The 24,372-nt window shown below is 55.0% G+C and overlaps 1 protein-coding gene across 1 annotated transcript; it reads right to left on the bottom strand.

The window, feature by feature from the left end:
- Nucleotides 1-10,023: 10,023 nt before the first annotated feature.
- On the bottom strand, nt 10,024-24,070 carry KCNK17 (potassium two pore domain channel subfamily K member 17). Its single transcript, XM_049652748.1, has 5 exons — nt 23,732-24,070; nt 20,487-20,601; nt 15,474-15,634; nt 14,883-15,057; nt 10,024-10,749 (listed from the first exon to the last, which is right to left on the bottom strand). The coding sequence occupies exons 1-5, from the start codon at nt 24,002-24,004 to the stop codon at nt 10,439-10,441; spliced, it is 1,035 nt and encodes a 344-aa protein (XP_049508705.1). The 5' UTR covers nt 24,005-24,070; the 3' UTR covers nt 10,024-10,438.
- Between the last annotated feature and the right edge of the window lie 302 nt (nt 24,071-24,372).

Below are 24,372 nucleotides of genomic sequence, written 5' to 3'. Positions count from 1 at the left end.
GACATAGTAATGGCATTTTTAACTGGTGATATACCTGGTCGGCTGAAAAGTACATTGCCCGGGCTTCTGCAGTTAGATGTGGTGATGTGACTGACTTCCAAACAATAGTGTGAGTAGAAATGATATTTACAGCTACTAGTTGTGACCAGAAAGGGAACAAGGATGACCTTTCTTTCTCCTTTCTCTCTTTCCCACTGGCTGGGATGTGGATGGGATGGCAGGAGCTGGAGCAGCCATGTTATGTGATGAGATGAAGGTCTTATATTGAGAATGATAGAGCAACAAAATAGAAGGGTCATAGACCATCTACTAGGCCTTTATATGAAAAATAAATACAGCAGCACCTGGGCGGCTTTGTTGGTTGAGGTTCTGACTCTTGATTTTGGCTCAGGTCATGATCCCAGGATCGTAGGATCCCCATGCTGGGCTCCACACTGAGTGTGGAGCCTGCTTAAGATTCTTCCTGTCTCCCTCTGCCCCTCTTCCTGGCTCACACTTGCTCACTCTTTCTGTCCCTAAAATGAATTTTTAAAAAACACATACAAAAAAAAAATTTCTCCATTAGTTAGGTAACTGCCATTTTGAGTCTCTGTTTTAGTAGTAAAACAATATCCCATCTAGTATACAAAAGTCAGCTCTTTTCTTTTCTTTTCTTTTCTTTTCTTTTTTTTAATGTTTATTTATTTTGAGAAAGAGCGAGAGTGCGTGCACATGCACGCGAGCTGGGAGGGACAGAGAGAGAGAGAGACAGAGAGAGGATCCCAGGCAGGCTCCACTCTGTCAGTGCAGAGCCTGATGTTGGGCTCAAACCCACGAACCGTGAGGTCATGACCTGAGCTGAAATCAAGAGTCTGATGTTTAACCGACTGAGCCATCCAGGCGCCCCTACTCAGTTCTTACCATAAGGCTGCACTGTGTCCAGGGAGCTTGGGAAATGAGGTCTTTCTTCTGGGCAGCTGCGTGCCCATGTAATAGTTAGGGATGTGTTACTGGGAAAGAGCAGGTACCGAGGAAAACCATTAGTCCCAGATTCTGGAAGAATAATGGCAACAGTCACAGTATGTCTATCTATTGGCAGCCAGGCACCGTGCTGGCCACTTTGACTCCATGTCTTTCTGGAATCCTCACAGCTGTCCTGAGGACAGGTATTAGAGTCCTGGTTTTATTTTATTTTTTTAGTGTTTTTATTTATTTAGTTTTGAGACAGAGAGAGAGAGAGAGAGAGTGCACTTAGTGCACGCACTAAAGGGGGAGAGACAAAGAGAGAGGGAGAGAGAGATAGAAAGAGAGAATCCCAAGCAGGCTCCACACTGTCAGTGCAGAGCCCCATGAGGGGCTCGATCCCACGAACCTTGAGATCGTGGCCTGAGCCGAAATCAAAAGTCGAATGCTATTGTTTAACCGTGCTGATGTTTAACTGACTGAGCCACCCAGGCACCCCTAGAGCCCTGGGTTTAGAAGTGGGAAGATTGAGGCCCAAGAAGTTAAGTGACCTGACCAAGGTCACACAGCTCTTAGGGGTAGAACTGGGATTCAGACAAAGTTCTGTCTAGGCTGGACTAGACCGGAGTGCCCAAGCCTGTGTTTCTTCAAGTTTCTTCAGCAGCTTCACACAAGAACTCATTAGAAAAGCAAATTGACTGAGCAATCACACACTCTGGGGCTCTGGCCAGCAACCTGTGTCTGAAAAAGCCCTCCAGGGGGTGTGGATACACACTCAAGTCTGAGAGCTCCTTCTCCAAGCCAAGCCTGGAAACAGGGCTCACCGCCCTCACCTCCTCTCTCCCCAGACACACCCAGCCACCAAGAGAGATCTAACCCTGAGCAGATCCAAGCTGCAGTTCCCCTGCCATCCCCACCCATGGAACTTAGCTTAGCGATGAAGGCAGCGTCTCTACCAGAGGGGAAATGACTCTGCCTTCTCCCTACGAGACTCCGCTTCCTGAAGGGGGTGGGCGGAGAGAGGTCTAGCCGTGGTGGTGTCGGGCCCTGGATGCAGCGATGTAGTTTTGGGGTGGAAGGGGGAGGTTCGCACAATCTTGGAGTCAAAGCTTCCGGGCATCTGACACTTCCTGTTGAACACACAGGATCACCCTCTCTCTCTGTCTCTGTTCCTCCTCGTCCCGGGGCACTGTTGGCCAGGGCGCGGTTGGTTTTCAGTGGGAAGTTGAGGGGTCGGGGGGGGGGGGCTGGGAGTCTATGGCATAGGCTCCAGGGAGTGGAGCAGGACGTGACAGTGATGGTGATGATAATGACTGTCGTGTCTATAACGTATTTACTCTGAGCCAGGCCGTTTTCTGAGCTCTCTGTATGTTATTAATTCACTTACTCTTACAACCCTTTGAGTGAGGCACTATTATTATCCCCATGTTGGACGAAGAAACTGAGAGATTAAGCAACATGTCCACTGTCACACAGCTGGTAAGTGCTGGGAGCCGAGCTGTCTGAACTCAGATGATGTGGCTACATGTCCACGCTCTTAGCTGCTGAGCTCTTCAACCTCCAGATAATAGTGAAGATGTTTATGGGGCATTTTATATTCTAGGCACTGTTGCAAGTGCTTTGCATATAAAAAAGTGGGACGCTCTTACCATTGCGACAACGGAGATATTTCCAGCAGACATTTGGCGTTGGTGGATTAAACATTTGTGGTTTGGGTTATTTTTTATGACTCGTATGTGTGTGTGTGTGTGTGTGCATCTTACCAGAAGTGGGAAAGGCGAGGCCAGAGATTGTTGCTCTTCCCGTGGTGTCATGTTCTAAAATGAACCTGCACATCACACTTGTGGTTCCCGGGGAAAAATAAACCAATCCCCGCTACCAGTCAAAACAACAATATTTGTACAGCTCCGGTAATAACCACTGGAACCCACCCTCCTTCTGGCTGGCTGGCAGCGCCTGGCCCTCAGCTCCCTCTACTCACAGGATGCCTGCGGCCTTCTTTCCATGAAGCTCCTGTTCTTGGGCTCACAGCAGCTTGGGTTCAGGGCTCATCTCCTCTGGGAAGTCTTCCTGGATTACCTCCACTCTGGGCGGGACTCTGCTCCTGGGCCAGAGCTTTCTATGTCTCTTTTTCTCCTCCCCTTAGTTCAATTCTTCCCTTTTTCTTCCTTCCTTTCCCTTATCTCCCCTTCCCTTCCTTCCCCTTCCCTCCCTTTCTTTGGCATCCCTTTCTAGCCCTGCCTGTTCCTGCTTCTCTGCCTGGGCTCTTGGGGTTCTTCCACGTGGTCTACCTTCCCTCCTCCTCACCTGTTAACGGGGACCAGCTCAGGTCATTTTGCCTTGATCCAGCCTTTCCTGATGCCCCCAGGTCTGACTGCATCACCTCTTCCTCTGACTGTCCATGCCTCTCCACCATCTTAATCAGCCCCACAAGCGCAAGCATTTGACTCTCTCTCCACTTGTTTGGCATTCATTTAAATATGTATTGCGAGCCCACCATGTGCAAGGCTTACTTCCTCCTTTACCTGGAAAACTTGTATTCATGCTTCGAAGCTCACCCAGAAACGACCTCCTCCTGCCTTGAGCCCCTTTCCTGCCACTGGGCAGGTGTCCCCTCTGCTCCCCTCTCTCCTGCATATTTTAAGTGTGGTTAACACATACGTGGTGACGGGGCCCTGCCCGCTCTGCTCTTACCCTTCCTATGTACTCTGCCAGCTTCTGTGCTACATGTGCTGGGGAGTAAGCACCTCCCTACGCAGCAGCCCTCAAGCGGCGAGAAATGGGTTTGGGGGGGTCCTGTACCTCAGCTTCCTTACCCCTCAGGACAGGCAGCCAGGAGGCATGCTCCACCCAGGCTTTATGGAGCCCTCCGCTGCCCCTCAACTCCCCGCTGCTTTCCTTTTCTTCCCCTGGTTTACCTCTTGACTGGGGCTTTTTGGAGCCACTTCCTAAATAAACTGCTTGCAGGCAAATCCTGTCCCGTGATCAGCTGCCGGGGAACTCAGCTAAAGAAAGTAAATCATCCAGAACTTAACTCTGTGCTGGGTACTTTCTAAGTTCTGAATTTGCATGAAGTAATTTCATCTCTACCACAGCCTTCCTCGTGAGGCAGATGTTGCTGTTATTATCACATTGCTATTATTTGCATTTCACATATGAGGAAACTGAGGCACGGGGAGCTCAGGGAGAGCAAACAACTGTCCTGCTTTTCCTGGGACTAAGGGATGTCCATGGAAGTGGCCCCTGCCCAGGACAGTCTCTGGAGAACTGGGACCAGTTGGCCACCCCAAGGCGAAGTGACTTGCCCAAGGATATGGGGCGGGGGGGGGGGGGGGGGGGGAGTTGGCAACATAGGATTGAAGCCAGGCGAGTGCTCCTGGGGACAAGCTCCGGACCAATCATATAGCATGAGCTGTGCTGCTGCTGCTCCGTAGGCCTTTTGGAGACACCTCCCCTACCAGAGGGCAGTGTTGGCACTTTGTACTTTTCCTGTGTCTCTAAGTTTTGCACTGAGGAGTTGTTTCTTTTTGGAGTTAGATGCTGGGGATAATAAGAAAACACATGGGTGAGACCAGCCCGCCCCCACCGCCCTACCCAGGGAGCACCTAGTCCGATGGGGGAGACATGGAGCTTCCAGTGTGATGCGGAGCTTCCCGTGGGGAGAGGGTCTGTCCCTTCCTCCCTGACTTCTCTGCAGGGCCCAGAACGCAGTTGGGGGAAGGCATTGCTCTCTTCCTTCATTCGGCCTTCCCCAGCCAGGCAGAGGCAGGCAAGGGTGACTGACCGAGTATACCCGGTGCCTGAACTGGGTCTCCCTTGAGCAAGAGCTGGAGCCTCTCCTGGATCAGGGAGGCCGGGTTGATTCCTCTGTGATTTTAATGCAGTGTTCTGAGCCTCCAGACCCCCGCTGGGCTGGGGTTCGGCTCAGGGAGTGGGGGCTTGGGGGACTGATGAACTGCGTGCTTGGATCAGCGGGGTCTTTGCAGGAAGCAGGCTGCATTTCCCAAGGGCTCCTTGCAGAGAGTGTAATGAAGGGAGGGTGAGGGCAAGTCCAGGTGATGGTGCAGCTCCTAGGACTGGGCCCCATGGGGAGTCATTACCACCCCTGGTCCTGAAAGGGCGGGGCGGTGGCGGCCTCTCACTAGAACCCAGTCAGTATTGCTACTCTGGGAAAAGGGCCAACAGGACGGGCACTGTGCCCCTTGGGCAAGAACAGCACTGCCAAAAGCGGGGCCTGCTGGGAGAGGGGGCAAACACCCCGACTTCTCTCCCCTCCTCCTCTCCCACCACTTTCCCTCACAGGCCTCATCATATCAGAAGCCAAAGCCCACAGGAGCCTGGGTGACTTAGCCCACAGGGGTCAAACCCCGTCCCCCCCCCCCACCCCCGGGGAGGTTCAGGGGTTCAGAGAAAGTCTGAGAGTGGATGGGGAGAAGGAGCCAAGACAGATTATCAAGGAGCGCTGCGGAAGGCACACACCCACCCCCCAGGGAAGCTTCCTGACCCGCGAGGTCGGCCAGTGGGCGGACTGGGAGCCACGCCTCCAACACACACACTAACCCTCTCACTTTACAGTCTGTCTTTGGCAAATTTATTTCCTCCATTCCCACCTCACTTCCTGCCCCTCCCCAGCCCACTGGAGGCCAAGGGGTAGGCGGGTCTAAGAGGTCTTCTGAAAGGAAGGGGTGCAGAAGGGCTCCAGGAGCTGCCTGATGAAAGAGGGTGGGGTCAGGGAGAGCTTCAGTCCAAGAAGAAGAGAAAGGGAGGGGAACAAATATTTCTGAGCCCTGTGATGTACCAGATCCAACACGGTGCTTTCTCATTCATTACTCACTCCCCTGCATTCATCAAAACATTCCTGAGCATGCTATCAGCATTTCCATTTTAGGCTCAGAGAGGTTAGGTGACTTCTCAAATGTTGCACAGCAAGCAGGAAATTGGTAGGGTCAGGGTATAAATTCTCTGAATCCAGGGAAGAATAAATGAGACAAAATGTGGAAAGGTTGGAATGTGGGCAAAGGTTGAACAGGATCCCAATCCCAGGATCCTGAACCCTGTCTAGTTCAGACAGGGGCAGGGAGCTCAGTCAGATTTTGCCCAGACAAAATCTGAGGGAATAGAGGCAGTAAGATGCAGACTCTGAAGCCAGCCTCCTCTTTTACAGATGAGGAAACTGAGGCATAGTGGCTGGTGGGGAGTGAGTCTGAATGGTTTTGCTTTTACGCTTCTGTAGAACATGCTGGTGGGGTGGGGGGAGCGTCCCTGGCTCCCCACAAGAGCCGTAACTGAGGTGGGAGGTGTCCAGTTCTGGCTGCCCTTCCTGCCTTCGAGCCTTCGGCTGCCATGGGTCCCTGAGGGATTGGGAGAGGTTTTGTGATTGGAGTGGGGGTGGGCTAGGAATCTTGGGCAAAGACCCTAAGGATGGGCTGAGGGGCAGGGGGATTGCTGTCTCCTTGGATTCAAGGAACTGGAGATGGGTTTTGGTCAGCAAAGGGCAAGGGGACAGGACATAGCAGAGTATTGGGGGGAGAAGGAAGGAGGGTCAGAGGGGCCAGGGCCCAGGGCCCAGCATGGAGAGTGTATGGGGGGTGGGGGTGAGAGGCCCAGTGACCAGCTGTGTGGGTGGTTTGGGGTGAGCAGTGGGGGGCGGTCAGGGGGCCGATTTCAGGCCAGTGTTCTCTGGGCCTGGAGCCCAGGGGTGGGTTCCTAGTGAAGTAAGGGTAGAGGAAACTGGGGATGGGGGGAGTCTCAGCGTAGCTATTGCCCAAACTATGGGGGTCCTCTGGCTCCTACTGAGTCAAGTCCTTCTCTGAGCCAGCTCCTAACATGAGTGGACACCCCTCCCCCAGCCAGGCCTCCGGCATTGGAGGGACCGTGAGGGAAGGACCTTGGAACTTTGTGTGTGTGTGTGTGTGTGTGTGTAAGAGAGAGAGAGAGAGAGAGACAGAGAGACAGAGACAGAGAGACAGACAGAAACAGGGAGAGATTTCCTTGGATCCAAATGCTTATGATGGCCCAGGAGATGGGTGGGGTCAGGAACTGCCCTCTCTGAAATGTGGTCAATAGAACAATCCAGACAAAATCTGAGGGAATAGAGGCAGTAAGATGCAGACTCTCTGAAGCAAGCCTCCTCTTTTACAGATGAGGAAACTGAGGCATAGAAAGGGGGAGTGGCTGGTCAAGATCACACAGGGCTTAAAGGAAGTCTCCCTTACCTCTCACTCTCACCCACCAGGACGGGTGGCTACCTTTGCTCAGCATCCACTGAAAATCTCATTTCCCCCCTCTTGAAACAGCATTAAAAAAGAACAGCTCTTTTTCCCAGCACTGAGGGGAGAAATAAATAACTTAGTACAAGCAGAAAGCTTACAACAGTGCCTGCACATAATAAGCACCCAATAAATGTTAGGAAATAATGATGACGACCGTGATGATGACGTGGTGATGAAGGGTGTCACTGTTTTAGAAGGAAGCACCATGTGACAGTGAGTCTGATCCTGCCCTGGCTGTGCTGAAGCCACAGAACCGGACAGCCTGTCCAAGGGAGAAGGCAGGGCAGCCGCTGGTGTGAGGGGTCTGCCTGCCCTTCAGCGTTGTGGCAGCAGCTGTGGTCGGTCCCCTGGCCCTGCATTTGCACGCTCGACGTGCACTTCCTGGTCTCTGCCAGGAGGTTCCCCTGGGACCCATGCGTGTGCAGACCCCTCACCCCGGCCAGCAGTGTGATGGTATTAGCCTGGGAGCCCCCAAAAGGGCAGGGCTCAGTCCTGCATCACCACTTGCTCAGTCAGGCCTGCCTGGCCGGCCCCGAGCCCCGAGACGGGTCAGCAGAGGCCCTGCCCTCCACGTAGCCGCCAGCCTGCGCAGTGCCGGCGTCCTGCCTTGTCCACAGGCGCCTGCCGTGGAACGCCACCAGCTGAGTGGCGCATCATGCTCCGGTCTGATGCGCGCCCTGCTGGGATGTTACGCAGTCATTTGATCCCGGGAGATCAGCCCTGCTCTTATCTCCATCTGCAGAGGAAGAAAGCCGTGCAGGGAGATGTTAAGTGATTTGCACAAGTCACAGAGATGGTGAGCCAGGTAGGCTGCCTCCAAGCTCCACGCCCTCAGCAGCTATGCTGTGCTGCTCTGAGGGGCCCCCTGGCCCCCGCCTTCAGGGCCTCGGTGGCCTGGCCTAGGTGGTGTGAGTGAATGAGTGACTTGCTTCCTCGCCCGCCCACTTTCTCATGCCGCTGTCGTTCCCATCTCCCCTCCCTCTCCTCTGAAAGACCTCGCTGCCCATCCTTAGGCCATAGTTTCCGAAGAGGTAGACACAAAATGAGCGGCAGGCAGAAGTTTAGGAGAGGAGAAGATCAGAAAGGAAGACTGGTAGGAAAGCTCTGTTTACAGGGAGGGGACATTGGAAAGAGAATGACCTTGACTGTAGGCAAGGGTCCTTGTTTTATAAGGTTCTGGTCAGCTCTCCCTTCCCTTCCCCCTCGTTCCTTCTCAGGTTCTACCCTCACTGGCTCGACAACTCTAGGTGCTGGGTTGTCCATTCCTGATCGGCTCGATCCATTGTATGAGGGTGGTCTTTGGCTATACCGTTCCTTGTGGGTCATGGGCTTTATGGCCCACTACTTATTTTTAGCCAGGTCTTTTGTCAAATTCCTGAGGGAACCTGAAGGGGAGTAGGTAGTGTCTATTACATTCTTAAGAGGGAACTTACGCCCAAGGGGGTTTGCTGTGGTCAGACGCTCCCAGCATTGTTCTGAACTACGTGTTTTTCCCCACCCAGGGACCTCAGGTCCTAACCTTTCCCTCTCTGCCTGCTGAATCCTATCTTTTCCCATCATATTACCCCTCTCACTTCCTGGATTGGTGCTTCAGGGTTGCAGCGACTCCTCTCATTGGCCATGGAGCAGACATCTGCAGGCAATTGGCCAATCAGAAGCCTTCCTCTGCCCCATGGGCAGCACCACAGGCTGGTGCTCTCTGGGGCAGGCATTGTGAACATGGGTAGGGGTGTGCATGGGGTAGATGGCTTGATGGAGGTGAGAGGGACTCTAGGAGGCCAGGCAGGGGGAGAAAGGGGCTCAACGCGAGGCAGTGTGGGAACCATGGAAACCAACCCAGCACTCTGGCCTCTCTGTCTCTCCCAGGTTTGAGTTCTGGGTCCTCTCTCTGGAGTGTGCAAAGTACAAGGATGCCAGTTCTAGGCCTCCAGCAATCTCTTCCTCACCTCCGTTTTCCTCTGCCTGCCCTGTGGGCCTTAGGAAGAGGGCACAGACCCTGTTGTTCACTCGCTGGTATTTGTTCCTGGGTCTGGCCTTGGTCCACTTAGGGCCAGGCCGGATGGCGCAAGTTGGATGGCGTAACAACCCTTCCTTCTTCCTTGGCCAAAAGGCTGCCCTTGATCCAATTTTAGGAGGGCTCTGAGGCTCCACAGGGAGGGGCCACATGGAGCCCCCTGGGTCCCTGTGCCACTACCTGCAATGTGGTGGAGGGAAGCCAAGTCACAGGTATCCACCGAGGTGGAGAACCCAGCTGCCGTTGGTGACCCTCAGGTGCAGCTGGTACTGCCAGGGGCTCCTGGCTGGGCTTGGGGACCTGAGTGTGGTAGGGGGTATACCGCCTTAGTAGCAGCCCTAAGTGAGAGACAGAAATGCTCAGGGTGAGACTCTGCAAAAAGAAGGAATCTCTGCAAACCCTACCTGGCCTAGCAAACTGTGATTGCCGTCTTCAAACGCAGCGGGGCAGGGTGAGGCAGGAGGAGCCCACTGGCCTGCCCCTGGCTTTTCCCTGGTGTGAGGGAGACACAGAGCAAGGATTCAGCAGCCAGACTGGGGCCAGCTGCCTATTAGCTGTATCAACCCTGACCGTTGGGAGTTTACCTGGAAGGTCTCTGGACGTGAAGGGGGCCTTGAACTTCAGCCCTTAATCCATTCCTTCTACCAGTCCTGGGCAAACTCACCTGGGAAAGGAGTGGATTCTGTGTATGTTCCAGTCTCAGATGCTGCCTTTGTCTCTGGGTACGTAGGTCAGTTAGAATTAGTTGTGGTTGTGAGTGACAGAAAACCCCAAATAAAACTGTAGTAAACGAGATTGACATTTATTTTTCACTCACACAAATGAAGTCTGAAGGTATTCGGTTCAGATTGTTATGGAAGCTCTTCAACCATCAGGAACCCAGGCTCTTCCTGTCTTACTGTGTCACCGATCTCAAACATGGCTTCTACCTCATGGTGCAATATGGTTGCCAGAGCTCCCGCCACTATATCAGTATTGCAGCCAGCTAGAAAAAGGAAGTAGTGAAGAGGAGCACACTACCTGCCACAAAAAGTCAGTCATAAGTCCCACAGGATTCTTCTCCGTGTATTCAATTGGGCTGAATTTAACCATATAGCTGTAAATAGCCTCAAGGGAAGATAAAAAAGTAGTCTTTAGTCTGGGTGGTTATGTGCCAAGCTTAAAGCCAGGGCTCGTTACTGAGGAAGATGGAATGCATACGGGAATATAACTAGTTGCCTTTTCCACAACATGAGACCTGAGTAGAGGGTTCTGGATGCTGCATGATTCTCACAGGCCCCTCTGGACAGCAGCCTGACTGTGGCAAACGGGGTTCTGCCTCCCCATCGGGGCTCTGCCTCCAGCTTTGGGGCTTGAAGTTCTCTTTGGAGCTGTGGTGGTAGCAGGAGTATGATCTCCCCGGGATCTCCAGCAGGGAGAGGATGAGTTTGATGATCAAGGCCAGCCACGCCATCCCAAAGAGGATCCATAGGGACACTGTATTCTTGTACCACAGCGGGTACCTCCGGGAGGGGTCCATCCCTGGCGGGGAGAGGCAAAGTCAGAGGAAAGAGGTCTGGCAAAGTCAAGGCCACATTCCCAAACAGAAACAGCCACACATGGCTTGATGTATATGAGCAGAATATGGGAAGTTCAAACTGGTCTGAGATCGCTAGCCTTGTGGTCACTGCTATAGGATGCTAGGAAGCCTCCCTGGATTGCCACTCTGAGTTGAGTTTGGAAGCTACATTTCCTCTTTGTCCTTCTGATGGACTCTGTGCTCTATCCCAGTGCTTCAAAGTGGGGACCCTGGACCAGGAGCATCAGCATCACCTGAGAGTTTGCTAGAAGTGTAAATGGTCGGGTCCCCCTCCAGACCTACTGAATGCAAACCCTGGGGTGGGCCCAGCAATCTGTTTTAACAAGCCTCCCAAGAGATTCTGATGCCCGCTCTGTTGTTTGCCTGTCTCTGTGTTTGGTTTCCTCATATCTGAACAGAGGCAACTTGCCAAGAGCTTTGGGGACAACAGGTGGAACCACTGGAGTTTGTATCCTGCCCCAGTTCTCCCTGGCTGTGTGACCTTCATCTGTCTGAATATCCCTCACCTGTGAATGAGGAGAATACTTTCTTCCCAAGCCCTTGGCTTTTGGGATGAAGTCCTAAGGCCCTTATCTACTCCCCCAGCCTTGATTTGCATACCTTTTCCCTGCTGAGTGCTGTGCTTGTCACTCTGGGCTTTCTCTTGTTCTCCCATCTATCTCCAGTCCTGCCCCAGGGCCTTTGTATTTGCTGTCCTTCCAGCTCAGAATGCTCTTCATTTCCACTTCCTCATGGCCTAGTGAACGTCCCCTAATCCAGCAGATAGACCTCAGCCCATGTGCTTCTGCTGGGTTAAGTTACTCATTCTCTCTGGGATCCCCACACCGGCACCCCAAACATAATCAGGACTGGGTGAGTAATGGCAGAGGGAAGGGACAGATGGAGGTCATTGGAGGGCTTAGATAAGTCATTTCAAGAGCCTACTCCATAACTCAATTCTTCCTTCTTTCCTAGGGGTCTGTCTTGTCACCCTCATCAAATCGGGATTGTTCAAGGGCGAGGTCTGTCCTCTTATTCTCTCAACATCTTTTTCTGTCTTCGTGTTCTGTCCCACCCATCCCTCTGTCTCCTGCCCCCAAGACAACCTCTGTTCCCTGTCATTCAGGCCTGGGTCCCTTTCCTGGGCCCCAGCTCTGGAATGAGCCTGCAGCCCTGGACCCCACCTCACTGCCTGGCAGGAGCCGGGATTGGATTAGGCTGATTGAGTTATGGGGCCAAGATTCCGCTGGCAGTCCCAAATGAGATCAGCGGTGAGCCAGCTCTCAGCCCCTGCCACCCACCAGTTCGGCTTGCTCCTGGCAGCGGAGGGGAGGGGGTGTCCTTCTCTCATTTTATTTCATTTTTTTAGCCGAAATCATAAGTGGCGGGTGATCTGGCAGCTGGCAAGGCGCTCAACTGTGTTGCAAATGCAATTGGGGGAAGTGGGGGATGAGGCCAGGGAGGAGCAGGAGGCTGGGACCGGGGTGCTGCTCTGGCCATGGCCTTTGGGAAAAGGAGCAGCTATGAAGACAACACCCGCGGGGCTGCTATGACAGGGACAATGGGCGCCCTGAGACCAGGTGGTGGACCTCAGCATTCCCATCCAAGAAAAGGGTTTGACCTTGTCCTTGGAGGACAAAGAAGGTGGAGAGACATGGGTGGGAGCAGTCTTTGGGGGGGGCCTCATGGGTTTGAACCACGTCTCCTCAGTCAGGATGTTCGGTGGAAGGGGACTGACTCTGGGAGGCCTTGGCCCCATCCTCCAGCCTTCCTGGCCCTGCCACTCCCCACAGGGTGGCTGGCAGGAAGCAGGGACCCTGATCAGCCCTCCTTGCTCCAGTAGAGACTGCTGCGTGGATGTCGCAGGCCCTCCCTTGATGCTGGTGGAGGCCTTTCCTGCCATTCCCAGGGTGTCTGTGTCTAGACCTGTATCTGCCCTGCCTCGGAGGAATGTGGAGCCTCAGGACATCCTTACGAAGATTCCTCGTGTAGGCTTCTCCAGGCAGGATTCCAGGGGAGCCTGCTGTCAGCTCTTCCCACCCAGGACCAAACTTTGGGGGACCTGGTGATCAGTAGGCACCAGGAGACTGTTGTTGAGAGCCTTGTTCCCACTTTTCCTCCCCTCTCCTTGCACTGGACACCCTCAGAGAACCAGGTCTTCTGGGTTCAGGACTACCATTGGGGCAAATCCCAAGTTTCACGCCCTGAGCCCTGGTGGTGCAGGACCCATCACATCACATAGCCCTGGATTGAGGTTGCTATGGCTGAGCCCCTGGTGGCCCCGATACAGGGTGGAAGAGGGAGAGCTCAGAGTGGAGAAGGAGGCAGGGCTCAGCCATAGAGTAGCCCTCACCAGCCTACCCATGGATTTGGGACTCCATCCTAAGACTATGGGAAAACACTGAAGGTTTTCGCAGGACCTAGGCAGGTGATGTGATAGCACTTGTAATTTTTTAAAGGTCCTAAAAGCCAAGGCGGGGACAGAGATACAGGCCTCACAAATCTATGGGTGCCATTCCATGTGCTTTATGTGAATGGCAACACTTTAGGGTTGTGTAGTGCCCAACCTACATAACCAGCCATGTACAACAGGCCTGGCTGGACTAAGAAGATGGCAGTGGGAACAGAGAGGAGAGGACAGATCCAAGAATCATTCTCTGATCTGTGACAGGGACAGATGTGGCCCTTGGAGCCGCTGGGCTAAGCTCTCCTCAGACCTGTCTCACCACTTTGAAGGTAGGTGTGGGAGTGTACCCAGTTGGAAGAAACCTTCTCAAAAATTTCTTTTCAGAGCAACAGCCTCCCTCCAGGATTGAAGATATTGGGAAGGGACAGCATGAGGCCCCTGACACAGGATGCTTCTTCTTAAGGAAAGAGAGGTTCAGGGAAGGGGGGGACACTGAACACAGGTGAGAAGGCACGGAGGGGGTCTCAGCCATCACCTAGCCCTGACTGCTCATTTTATATATAGGAACACTGAGGCCCCAGAGGGGGTACGTGACGGGGTCTGGAAAGAGTATGAGTCTGGGAGTCAGCCGATCAGAATTCTAGCTAGCTGTGCAATCTCGGGCAAATGGCTTGGCCTCTCTGAGCTTCAGCTTTCTCCTCAGTAAAATGGGGGTGACAGTTGTCACTCTAGGTGGCTTGAGGTGCTAGCTAGCTGTTTGTTACTTTGGTAAGACCTCATTTCAATATCCCAGGCTAGGTTCTGTCTCCATAGATGTGAAGAAGGACAGGGCCTCCTCCCTAATTTAGGGCCAGGGGTCCTTGAGACCAGTGTGGTGGTGGTGCCAGGGGCCACTGCTCATGTGGTGAACCTTCAGGGGAGGGCAGCACAGGGGGATAATGAGGCTGAGCTGAGGTCCCAGCCACCCCTGTGGCCCCACAGAATGTCCCTCCACTGCCACCTGCTGGGCACCTGCCTCAGCTTTATCATGCAAGGCCAGTGGCTTCTGGGACCCCTGTCTTGCCCACACTGGGTAGTGATGGCTGATTAAACCTCATGTTGGGCCTTCTGGACCATGCAGCCCTTCTTTACTGGCACTCAGAGTTCATCTGCCAACGGGGGTCGGGGGAGGCGGGTTTTCCTGAGTCTCCCAGACTCTCCAGCCTGGTCCCTGTGGCCTGTGGTGTGGAACATATGGTCCTCAGCCCAGGGACAGTGGGAAGCTTGGCGTTTCATGAGGTGGGGTGAAGTGGGGAGAAGAGACCCTGGGACAAGGAAGGACCAGGGAGGGCGGGTCAGGGACTCTCTTAATTTGGTGAGCTCTCATAACAACAGTTGAGCCTGTGGACATTTTCAGTGCTTGTCAAGAGAACCAGGGCCGTGACTTATAGCCAGCCCCAAGCGCTGGGTTCAAATTCCAGTTGTCACTTTTTACCTGGTGTGACTTTAGTCCCATCACACAACAAAGCAGGTTGAACCTTCCCAGGCCTGTGTCCTCTGGACTCTGGGCCTCCGAGCGCCGCCCCCACCACCCCCCCCCCCGCCCTGCAGGGCCTGGCGCACGACAGGTGCCAGCCAATGGAGCAGGCGAGTGGAGGCCAGGCAGCTGAGTGCCCAGCCGCCCTCCTGCTGCCTGCAGGGATCTCTCACCGATCACGTAGTCGCCGAAGCCCACGGTGCTGAGGGTGATGAAGGCGAAGTAGAAGCTCTCTACATAGCTCCAGCCCTCCATGTGGCAGAAGAGCAGTGGGGGCAGCAGCAGGAAGAGCAGGAGGCCCGAGAGGAGGGCACCGGAGCCCGCCAGCCACCGAGCCTTGGCCGGGTCCTGTGGGTGCATGCAGTACCCAGGCCCCATGTGGCTTCTGCCCAGTGCTTGGGGAACAGACAGCCTCGGGGGATCCTGAGCAGGAGACAGGGATACGCTCCCTCCCGGCAAGAAGGGGCTGTTGGGGCCCCTCCACCTCGTCTGTGTTCTCCAGGTTCCTGGGCAAGACCTGGCTGGCTGATACCCTTCCAGTCGGCCAGCTGCTACCCCGTGCTCTCTACTGATGCCCCTTTATCACTAATGACCTCCATTCTGGGCAGCGGCCTCCAGTCCCACCACATCCCCACTAGTAACCCTGATTCCCAGAGGTAACCCCTGCTCCCTCCAGTGACCCGCCCCCCTGGGCCTCCTGATTCCCACTACCCCACTCATCCTAGAAGTAACCCAGCCCCCCCTCACTCCCACAGCCCATGCACCTGCCAGGCGCCCCCCAGGCTGCGGGCACAGTGATGCACTCCCTGCTGCATGAGATGCCCCAGTCGGTTGAGCACCACGAGGTTGAGCGGGATCCCCACAAGAGCAAAGAAGATGCAGAAGAGGCGGGCGGCCATCGTATGGGGGCTCAGGTTGCCGTAGCCTGAGGCAAGACAGAGGCACATCAGGGGATCTTTCCATCCCCAGGGGCCCTCATTCCTAACCCCCTCCAGCTGGCATTTACCCGATGCCTTCCTTTCCCAAGCCAGGACTGCAGGGGTCCCTATACCTTCACTCCCTCAGAACACCCTCTACTCCAGCTGGGGACTCCGCTCTGTATTTTACAGCTCCAGGAGGCTCGGCAGTGTGTGTGAGCTCAAACCCACAAAGGGTAAGACTCCGTTCTTTCCCTCATTTCCCCCTTTCCGGATGGACATGGGAGAGGGGCATGGAAGGGCGTGGAGCATCTAAGTGCTGCATCTCCGGGATCAGCTGCACCGTTTGAGCCAGGGCCCTGCGGCCTCCAGGCTCCTGTCTCTGGGCACGGCCCCCAAGCCAATGCAGCATCCCTGGCAGGCAGTCTTGCCTGGGGCTCCCACTGCCCGGCCTGGCCAGGCCTTCCTCAGAGCCACCTGCAGTCTGAGGCTGGGCCTACTCAGGCCCTTCCCATCCTCTCTCTCCTTTCTCAGGCATCATGCCTACTTTGCAGTCCGGCTGTCACCATCTCTCCTGCTCCTTCTTCAGCCTTCAAAGGCCTCCCTCCCCTCCCCCCCCATATGCCTCTTGTACATCTGATTCTGCCTTGATGCCTGATTTGCAGAATGCCCTAACTAACATACCCGGGCTCCCTCCCAAACCCCTCAGGAGCGAGGGGCCGTGGATGGGCAATCAGGTGACCTGATGGAGGGCCAGGTGGAGGTTGGCTATCTTCTCTGTCATGAAGATAAGGGATGGGGGAGGCTAGGGGACGATGAGGCATTCCTCCAAAGATTCAGTTAGCCTGGACATCCTTTCCTCTTTCATTCTCCTCCATTTCTGTCTCCCCACTTTTTGGTCACCCCCCCCCCACCCCACATTCCTGTCTTGTGCTAAATGCAAGCCTGACTATATCGTCTCCCAGATTATGACCCATCATTATTCCTTTGGAAGGTCCAAAGTCTCACCCAGCCCATCTCTGAGCCCATCTGGTCCCCTACTTTCCCAGTTCTGGCCACACTCCTGCCCTGCTGAATCCCCAGGCCCCCTCCTGCCTCTGTGCCTTTGAACATGACTCTGCCTCTGCCAAGAGCATGTTTCCCTCCTTGCCTGCCTATAAATGGCAGCCCCAGTGCAGCAGCTCCCCCAGCACTTGGCCATCTTTGAGGGTAACAACCCACTGTATAAGAATGATCTGTTCCAAGTCTGCCATCCTCGAGAGTCATGAGCCCCTCAAAAGCAGGGGGTCATAATCAGCTTTATATTCTCAGCAACTGGCACAGGATCTGATACCTAATTAGGTGCTCACCAAATGTGTGTTGAATGAGTTTAAGAATGAATGAATGAATGAATGGGAAATGCGGGAATGAATGTGTAAATAGATGAATGGATGCCTTGCACCCTGTCCCCCTGCCCAGACTGGTCAGCACTCCCACATACTCCACGCTCACTTGTACTGGATTGAAATTGGTGGTTTACACTGACCCTCGCCTTACTGAGGGGTCTCAGAGGGGATGGTCCCAAGAGAGGCCAAAGCATGCACAATTTAGAGCATGGGCTTTGGAATCAGAAGTGCTTCCTGGGTTTGGATCCCAGCTCTGCCCCTTGAAGGCTGTGGGACCTTGGGGAAGTGGCTTGGCCTCTCTGAGCTTCTGTTTCCCTGTCTGTGAGATGGAGATGTTGACATCTACCTCACAGTGTTTGCATGCGGGATAAAAGGAGGCAATGGCAGTGTGCCATAGATGGGAATGTGAGCCCTCAAGCCTGTAATAGACAGAAGGTGTGGAAGGAATGTTTGCCGCATGAATGAATGGATGAATGATTGAACTCCACTCCACCAGCTTGTGGTCTGAGGACCTCAGCAACCTCTTCTAGAGCCTCATCCATTCTTCGCCTAATTGGCCTTTACAGGTTCATTTAGAGGAGGGAACTCTATATTGGCATCCAGGGAGAGAGGTAAGTGTCTCGGTAACCATCTCTGCCTGACTCCTCACTGACCCCTCCTCTTCTAACCGTGGGTCCTCCCAGTGCTATCGTCTGTCCCTCGGGGTCTTTTCTAACCTGTGGAATGGTAGCACTTAGATTCCAAGTCTGGGAGGACCCCCGTGAAGCTTTTGCCTTTCTCAGGCTGGCATTAAGTGAGTTTTTCTTCTCCCCATCATTCTCAGCCAGCCCTAGCTCAGCGCCGTCGGTGGATATCAGTGAAGCCCTCATTTGCCTGCTCAATTCTCGGTGACCATGGCTCCATCTAAGCCACCTCTCCCTTCAGCAGGTCTCCTGTCACCTCTTTCACTTTGCTAGTCGACCCCTAGGACATCCCAGGAAAGCCTTGTGTGGTTGGGCTGCCTTGTACCTCCTCTGAAGTCAGCCTTCATTTCCAACCCTTTCCAATCACCTGGTCCTCTTTACTGTTCCCCAAGCCCATCAGCAACACTCCTAGCTCAGGGCCTTTGCACTTGCTTCCCCAGATACACAGCTTTCTACCTTATTCCGTTCATGTCTCTGCGTCAGTGTTACCATTACAGCAAGGCTTTCAAAGGCCACTTTATATACAATAGTTCCCCATCACTATGAGACTCCCTTCCCTGACATTATTTCTCTCTACGCACCTCCCACCACCTGAATATTGCCTATGTATCTGTTTGCTTGTTGGGTGTCCTCTTGCACTAGAACATCAGCTCCCCCAAGGGCAGGGACTGGCCAGTTTTGCTCACCATTGTCTCACTAGAATTTTCTGGCTCCCCCAGCTACTAACTCTATTTGTTGAATGAATGGATGGCTAGAGGAGTGAACAAATGAACAAGCCATGGATGGAGTTCATAGATGATGGACAATTTGGGTGGGGGGGGCCGGGCTCAGGCCTGTCCAGCTGGTCTAGAGGTGTTCATGGGCCGGTCAGACATTATTTCATTTTGGGGCTTGGAAAGTACAACCCTTACAGGGTACTAGACCCAGGATGACAGGGACGCCAAGGAGGCAGTCCTCTGCTGTGCCCCTCAGGGTACCCCTTCCTTCCTTCATGGAGTGTTCCACGTGTACCCCATCTTCCTCTCCCTTCCTCTCCTCCTCTCTCTGCATGCCCTCTGCGCACACGCGTGTGTGCGTGCATGTGTGTGTGGTCAGAATCACCAGCTCATGAACTTCCCCCCTGTTCACCCTAGAATGGCTCTCCTTCTTCCTGTTGCTTAGAATTTCCACTGTATTTGTAAACCTTCTAAAGTCAGGCACTATTGGAAAGAGCAAGGTAGTCCCCCAGCTGGGTTTCAAACCCCATAGCTGCTTACTTTCCTTGGGGAAAGAGCAACTTCTGTGTGCCTCATTTTCCTCCTCCGTGACATGAAAATAATAAGCCCTATTTTGGAAGTTGGACCATACAGACAAAATGAAATCTCAATTGTAGAAGTGCCCCTCACGGTGCCTAGTACAAGTAGACCACGTGTGCAGGGAGGGCTGGGCTCCCCCTTCCTCTGCCCTCCTTCCCTTCAGAGCTGTCTCAGATAGCTTTAGGGCAGAACCGAGTAAAGACAAAGGGACAGGCTGCCAAACTCGGAATTCAATGGACCAAGGGTGTAGGAGGTATGGGCTTTAGAGATTACAGACCCCCCACACAGCTAGGACGCCTCCCCACAGTGACTCTGCATCGAACATCCCCCCTGCCCTGGAAATCACTAAGGGCTGGAGGGGATGGGTGTTTTGGGAATTTGAGTGCCCACTGTATGCTGGCCCTGTAGACCCAGGGGGTGTAAAGGTGAATAAATACCATCCTGGCTAGTTCTTCCATGGCCACAGGGTCCATGGAGTCTCAGGGGCCTCCCAAGCATGCTTGCCTCAAGGTGGAGGACTACCCAAGCCCCTGTGTAGCCCTGAGACCCGCTTCCAAGAAGTATTGGTTGATTTAAAGCTAAGCAGAGTCCGCTGGGAGCTCCTGCCTGGCTCCCCTGTGGGTGGGGACAGAGACTGGGACACTGGTTGCCTGGGAGAGGATCCTGGCTGGCCGAGAGCTGGTAGAGGTCGCCCTGGCCAGCAGTGGTGTCCGCCTGCCACCTGGTGGTAACTCCAGGGTCATGCAGGAGCGGGGCCTCCGCCAGAGAAGGGGGATGGGGCTTTGGACTTGAGTTATTTCCTGGGTTTCAGAGCTGGAGGGACCTAGGCTGCTCTCCTCCTTCCCCTTCCAACAGCCCCCAGGCACCCTCCCAGGGCTGGTTCCACCTTCACTCTCCTGAAGGCTGGGCTAAGGAAAAGGGAGGGAGATCTGGTCCCAGGGCTCTCTGTGTGAGGGAGGAAGGGGGCTTGGAGAGAATGGCAATGGGGTGCGAGGGGTGCCTTAGTGAGCTGGGGAGAGGCCTCCAGGAATGGCCACCTTTCCCCAACACTGAGAACAGGGGATGGAAAGGGTCTTTTTGGATTTCTGCCACTCTTTCCTTCCCAATTTTCCCTTGCCCTCCACATCCCCAGTGTTGGGTGGGCTTGGCTCAGGGGACCAGGAGACTTAGAGAGCTGAAACACATCTTACTGCCACACGGGGGCTCTCTATGTCCTGAAAGGTTGTGTGGGGCAGAAATCCCCCAAGAGCAGCCCTACTCAAATGTCGTGTTGCACACAAATCTCTTGGAGACCTCAGTAAAATGCAGAACTGGATTCAGCAAATCCCAGGTCGGCCCCAGATTCTGCCCACAGATGGTGGCCACACTGCTGGGCCTGAGTGCACTTGGAGTCTAGTGGCCTAGTAACTCTTCCAAAAGGCACCGGTCCCCTGACCCCTGTCTTTCGGGGGGCGGGGTCACACTCCCCACCCCACTCTGGCCCCATCCTGCTCTTACCAATCGTGGTGACTGTGGACACAGAAAAGAAGAAGGAGCCCACGAGCTCCCAGCGCCCCATGCTGGTGGTGTTGCCAAGGACGATGTCCCCGCTTTGGTACGCTTGGACGATGCCCTGGGGGAGAGGCTGCAGTGACCACCATGGTCTGTGGGGCGACTGGGCCCCTGCACTCAAACACATACACATGTGTGCATGAATACACATGCATGGGGGTGTGTACACACACACACACACACACACACACACTCATGGACAATCGTCACAACCACTCTTTGATCTCAGCCCTTCCAGGGCAAGCAGGCTCTTCCTGTCCAGTCAGGGCCTCCCCAGGGGCAGGGACCATGGAGAGAGCTCCTTTCCTTCTCTACCCCAGAGCCCAGGTCAGCTCAGGATGTCTCACCAGCTGGAAGAACACCATTTTTCCCCCTTCTCTTGCTCCCTCCCATTCTTGCAACAGACACTGGCCAGGCAGGACATGGGGTGTCAGTCCTCAGTGGGTCAGAGACAGATTTAACCAATACAGCACAGTCAGTGCAGCTTTGGGCATTAAGGCAGTACGGCTGCATGGTCCTGGACAAGATACCCAACTTCTCTGTGCCTCAGTTTCCTTATCTGCAAAATGGGGATAGTAATAACACCTGCTTCATAGAATTGTTTGTGAAGGTACAGTGAGGTGTTTGGTGTAGACTTAGAACAGTACGTGGGACGTAGTAAGTGGCAGTGGTTGCCATCATCAACATTATTGCCAATATAATGCTGTAGGAATACTGAGAGGAAGGATGTTTATTCTGACGGGGGCAGAAGCAGAAGCTGCACGGAGGGGGTGATGTTTTAGTTGGGCTTTCTTTGAGGGTCAAAAAGGACTGCTCCTGGTAGAAGGGACATTTAGGTAGATGGGACACCAGGAGCAAAGCCTGGGAGACAGGACTGTGCCTGGGATCTAGTACAGGGAGACGGAGAGGCAGCTGGGAGCCAGGCCATGCTTGGCTCTGCCATGCCAGGGATGGAACAGCAGGCCTCTTCCAAGGTCACTGAGCAAAGAGGAGGCAAGAGCAGGTCTGTGTGTTCCCTGGAAGCTGGCAGCATAGGTGTTAGCACACCAGAAGAGGAGAGACTCTTGAGGGGTGAGTGATGGAGAGGGCCTGGCCTGCATCCAGCACAGAGTGGGCCAGGAGGAACAGAGTGGAGACACTCAGAAACCTAGGACTCTGGTCCTATTTGGTGTGGGTAGTCAGGGAAGCATCGAAACCCCTGTAAGGGTGTGGGGATGCGGGCTGGATGACAGACTTTTAGAATAGGTGGAAGGGCCCGGCTGGGAGGAGGAGGGTTGTTGCTTTGGGGGGATCTGAGGAAGTTGCACGCACGTGTCTACCCTCAGGGGGGGATCTGGGTTGGAGACACCACATTCTTATTTTGGGGATGGTGAAAACCACAGGATGGTTGAAGAAAGGGTAAAGTGCAGGAGAAGGGGCACCTGGGTGGCTCATTCAGTTAAGTGTCTGACTTCAGCTCAGGTCATGATCTCACAGTTTGTGGGTTTGAGCCCCACATCAGGCTCTGAGCTGATAGAGTAGAGACCGTTGGGCATTTTCTCTCTCCCTCCCTCTCTGCCCCCCCCTTCTCTGTCTCTCTGTCTCTCTCTCTGTCTCTCTCTCTCTCAAAAAGAAATAAAGAAGCACTTAAAAAAAAGTGCAGGGGCAGCTGAAGGGGGTTATGGGGGAAGTGTACAGAAATGAAAGCCCTGTGAGGAAAGGTGGGAAACACCCACATACACACATCTGCACTGAGATCCATCTTGGCAGTTAACAGGCCCATCCCTGGCTGTGCAGCCATTCATGTATTTGTATTTAACGTCTCTGAGCCTCAGTTTCATCTCGCAAATGGGGATGATAAAATGGTACCTACCTGTGAGGTAGGTGAGGAGGAAAGGAGTTAATACAAGTTAATAGTCTAGGAACAAGGCTCCACACACAGTAAGTGCTACACAGAAGCATTTACCATTATCACTGCCATCACTGTCCTCTTCCCTGGGCCTATGCTGCTGGGAATTGAAATTCTCCACCTTTGCAAAGGGGGTGTCACCCTGCCTCCAGGACCAGGCAGCCTGCGGTGTTTGTAAAAGTTTAGAGGTGGGGGCGGTGGAGGTGCTACATGAGGTCCTTAGCGGAGACCGTCCTTCCCTGCCCAGTTCTAGGCCCTACACCATCAGCCCAGTCCAAGGGCTCAGGACTCTACCACTGCCCCAGTGCCATGTCACTTCCCACCCAGGGACATTTCCCTGCTACCTTCTGGGGACTGGCTTTGGGTTGGCGACCCTGCACTCAGGCCCTGCCCTCCTCGATGGAGGCGGCACCAGGACTGCGGGACGCGGACTCGGGGCTAGGGGCACAGCAGCCTGTCTGCTGATCAAGCATCCGCCAAATCCCGCAGGTCCCAGTCCGGTGCGGCCCCGCCCCGAGTCGAAGGACACCTCCACCCAGCTGCGATGACCCGCCCCTAAGAGCCTCCTCAGCCTTTCCCTTCCCCCCGCCCCTCTGGGTCCCCACCCCCCAGAGCAGTCTCCGTGCTCGGAGACCTCTGCACCTCCCCTCCGCGTCTAGCCCCTGAGTCGGAAGACAGGACTAAAACGGGTTCAGCCGAAGAGCGCCCCTGTGCCTGCCCCCGCTACTTCCCGATCGGGTCTGCGCCCTGGGAGCTCCGAGCTCCCCTCCACTCACCCGCTGGGACGAGCGCGCCCTGTACCCTTTGCCCCCAAGACTCCAACCGTGCCCTCAGTCTTGCTCCTCCTCTGACACTGCTCCTCGCCCCCAGTTCTCCTGTTTGCACTCTCTCTGGAAGGGGTCGGGCGTGCCCTTTCGTCCTTCGCCCGCGGGGCGACCCCGACGCAGCGCCGCGCGGTCCTAGTGGGACACTTGCCCCGCCACCTCCCAGACCTGTCCAGCGCGCCCTGCCCCCATTCGGCCCGACCCGGCTAGGTGCGCCCCCTGTCGTCCCGTGCTCAAAGTAGGGTGTTTGCGCCCAGCAACCGTCCGGATCGGGCGGGTTGTGCCCTCTCCGCCCTAAAGGAGGACAGGGCGCTAAGGTGCGCTTCCCTCTAGCCGCCCCGGAGCCGGGTCCGCGGCCGTCCAGCCCAACCCTCCCATCCCCCGCCCGCTCCAGTCGTCCCGCGTCGATCCCCACCTCCTCTCTCCCGATCCGGGGCGTGCCCTCCCGCCCCCCGCCCGTGCCTCGGCTCGCCCCTGACCCGGATCAACGAGTCCAGCGCCGGGCCATCCAGACACGTGAAGTTCTGAAGCAGCGCCCATTTCTCGCGCTGGAACCTCGCGCTGGAGTCACGCGCCGCGGGGCTCTCCAGCACCCAGAACACGCCGGTGCCCAGCGCCAGGTAAGCCAGGTAGGCGAGCAGCAGGAGCACGGTGGCCGGCACGGCGCAGTGTGGAGCCCTGTCGTCGGGCGCCGCCGGGGCTCGGGGTCTGCACAGAGCCAGAGAGGCAGGGAGGCCTGGGCCTGGAGCCATGGCCTAGGGCAGAGGCGTAAGGAAGGGGCTAGGAGCTCGGCGGGTGCCCTCCCCAGCCAGCGCCTGCCTGTGCCCAGTTTTCTCAGTTTTCTCCTGTGCCCAGGAGGCTTGCGGGAGAATGGGACAGCCCTGCCCCACCCTGCACCGGGATCCAATCCCAGGGACAAAACGAGCCCCAAGCTGTGGGCACCTGGCCCCGCCTAGAATGTGTGTGGAGTGCTCACCCCCCAGGCCTAGCTCAGGGGAAGGGGAGGGGTGCTGGGAGACTGCAGGCTCTGAGGTGGAAGGGGCCCAGAGCCCCCCAGCGTGTCCTACTGTAACAAACAGTGGGAGGGACTCCTGGAGACCGCACTCAAGGGGGAAGAGAA

Source organism: Panthera uncia (genome assembly GCF_023721935.1).
Source record: "Panthera uncia isolate 11264 chromosome B2 unlocalized genomic scaffold, Puncia_PCG_1.0 HiC_scaffold_24, whole genome shotgun sequence".
In the NCBI taxonomy this organism is placed as follows: domain Eukaryota; kingdom Metazoa; phylum Chordata; class Mammalia; order Carnivora; family Felidae; genus Panthera; species Panthera uncia.
The sequence above is the reverse complement of the archived record's forward strand: the minus strand, read 5'-3'. Positions and strand labels throughout refer to the sequence as shown.

Bases quoted from the DNA above. Each gene is read 5' to 3' on its own strand.
- KCNK17 (XM_049652748.1), bottom strand. From the start codon at position 24,004: ATGGCTCCAGGCCCAGGCCTCCCTGCCTCTCTGGCTCTGTGCAGACCC. The intron at 20,602-23,731 runs GTCAGGGGCGAG...CCTCTCCCCCAG, and splicing joins CGCTGGACTCGTTGATCCGG to GGCATCGTCCAAGCGTACCA. The intron at 15,635-20,486 runs GTAAGAGCAGGA...GTCTTGCCTCAG, and splicing joins GTCCACAGTCACCACGATTG to GCTACGGCAACCTGAGCCCC.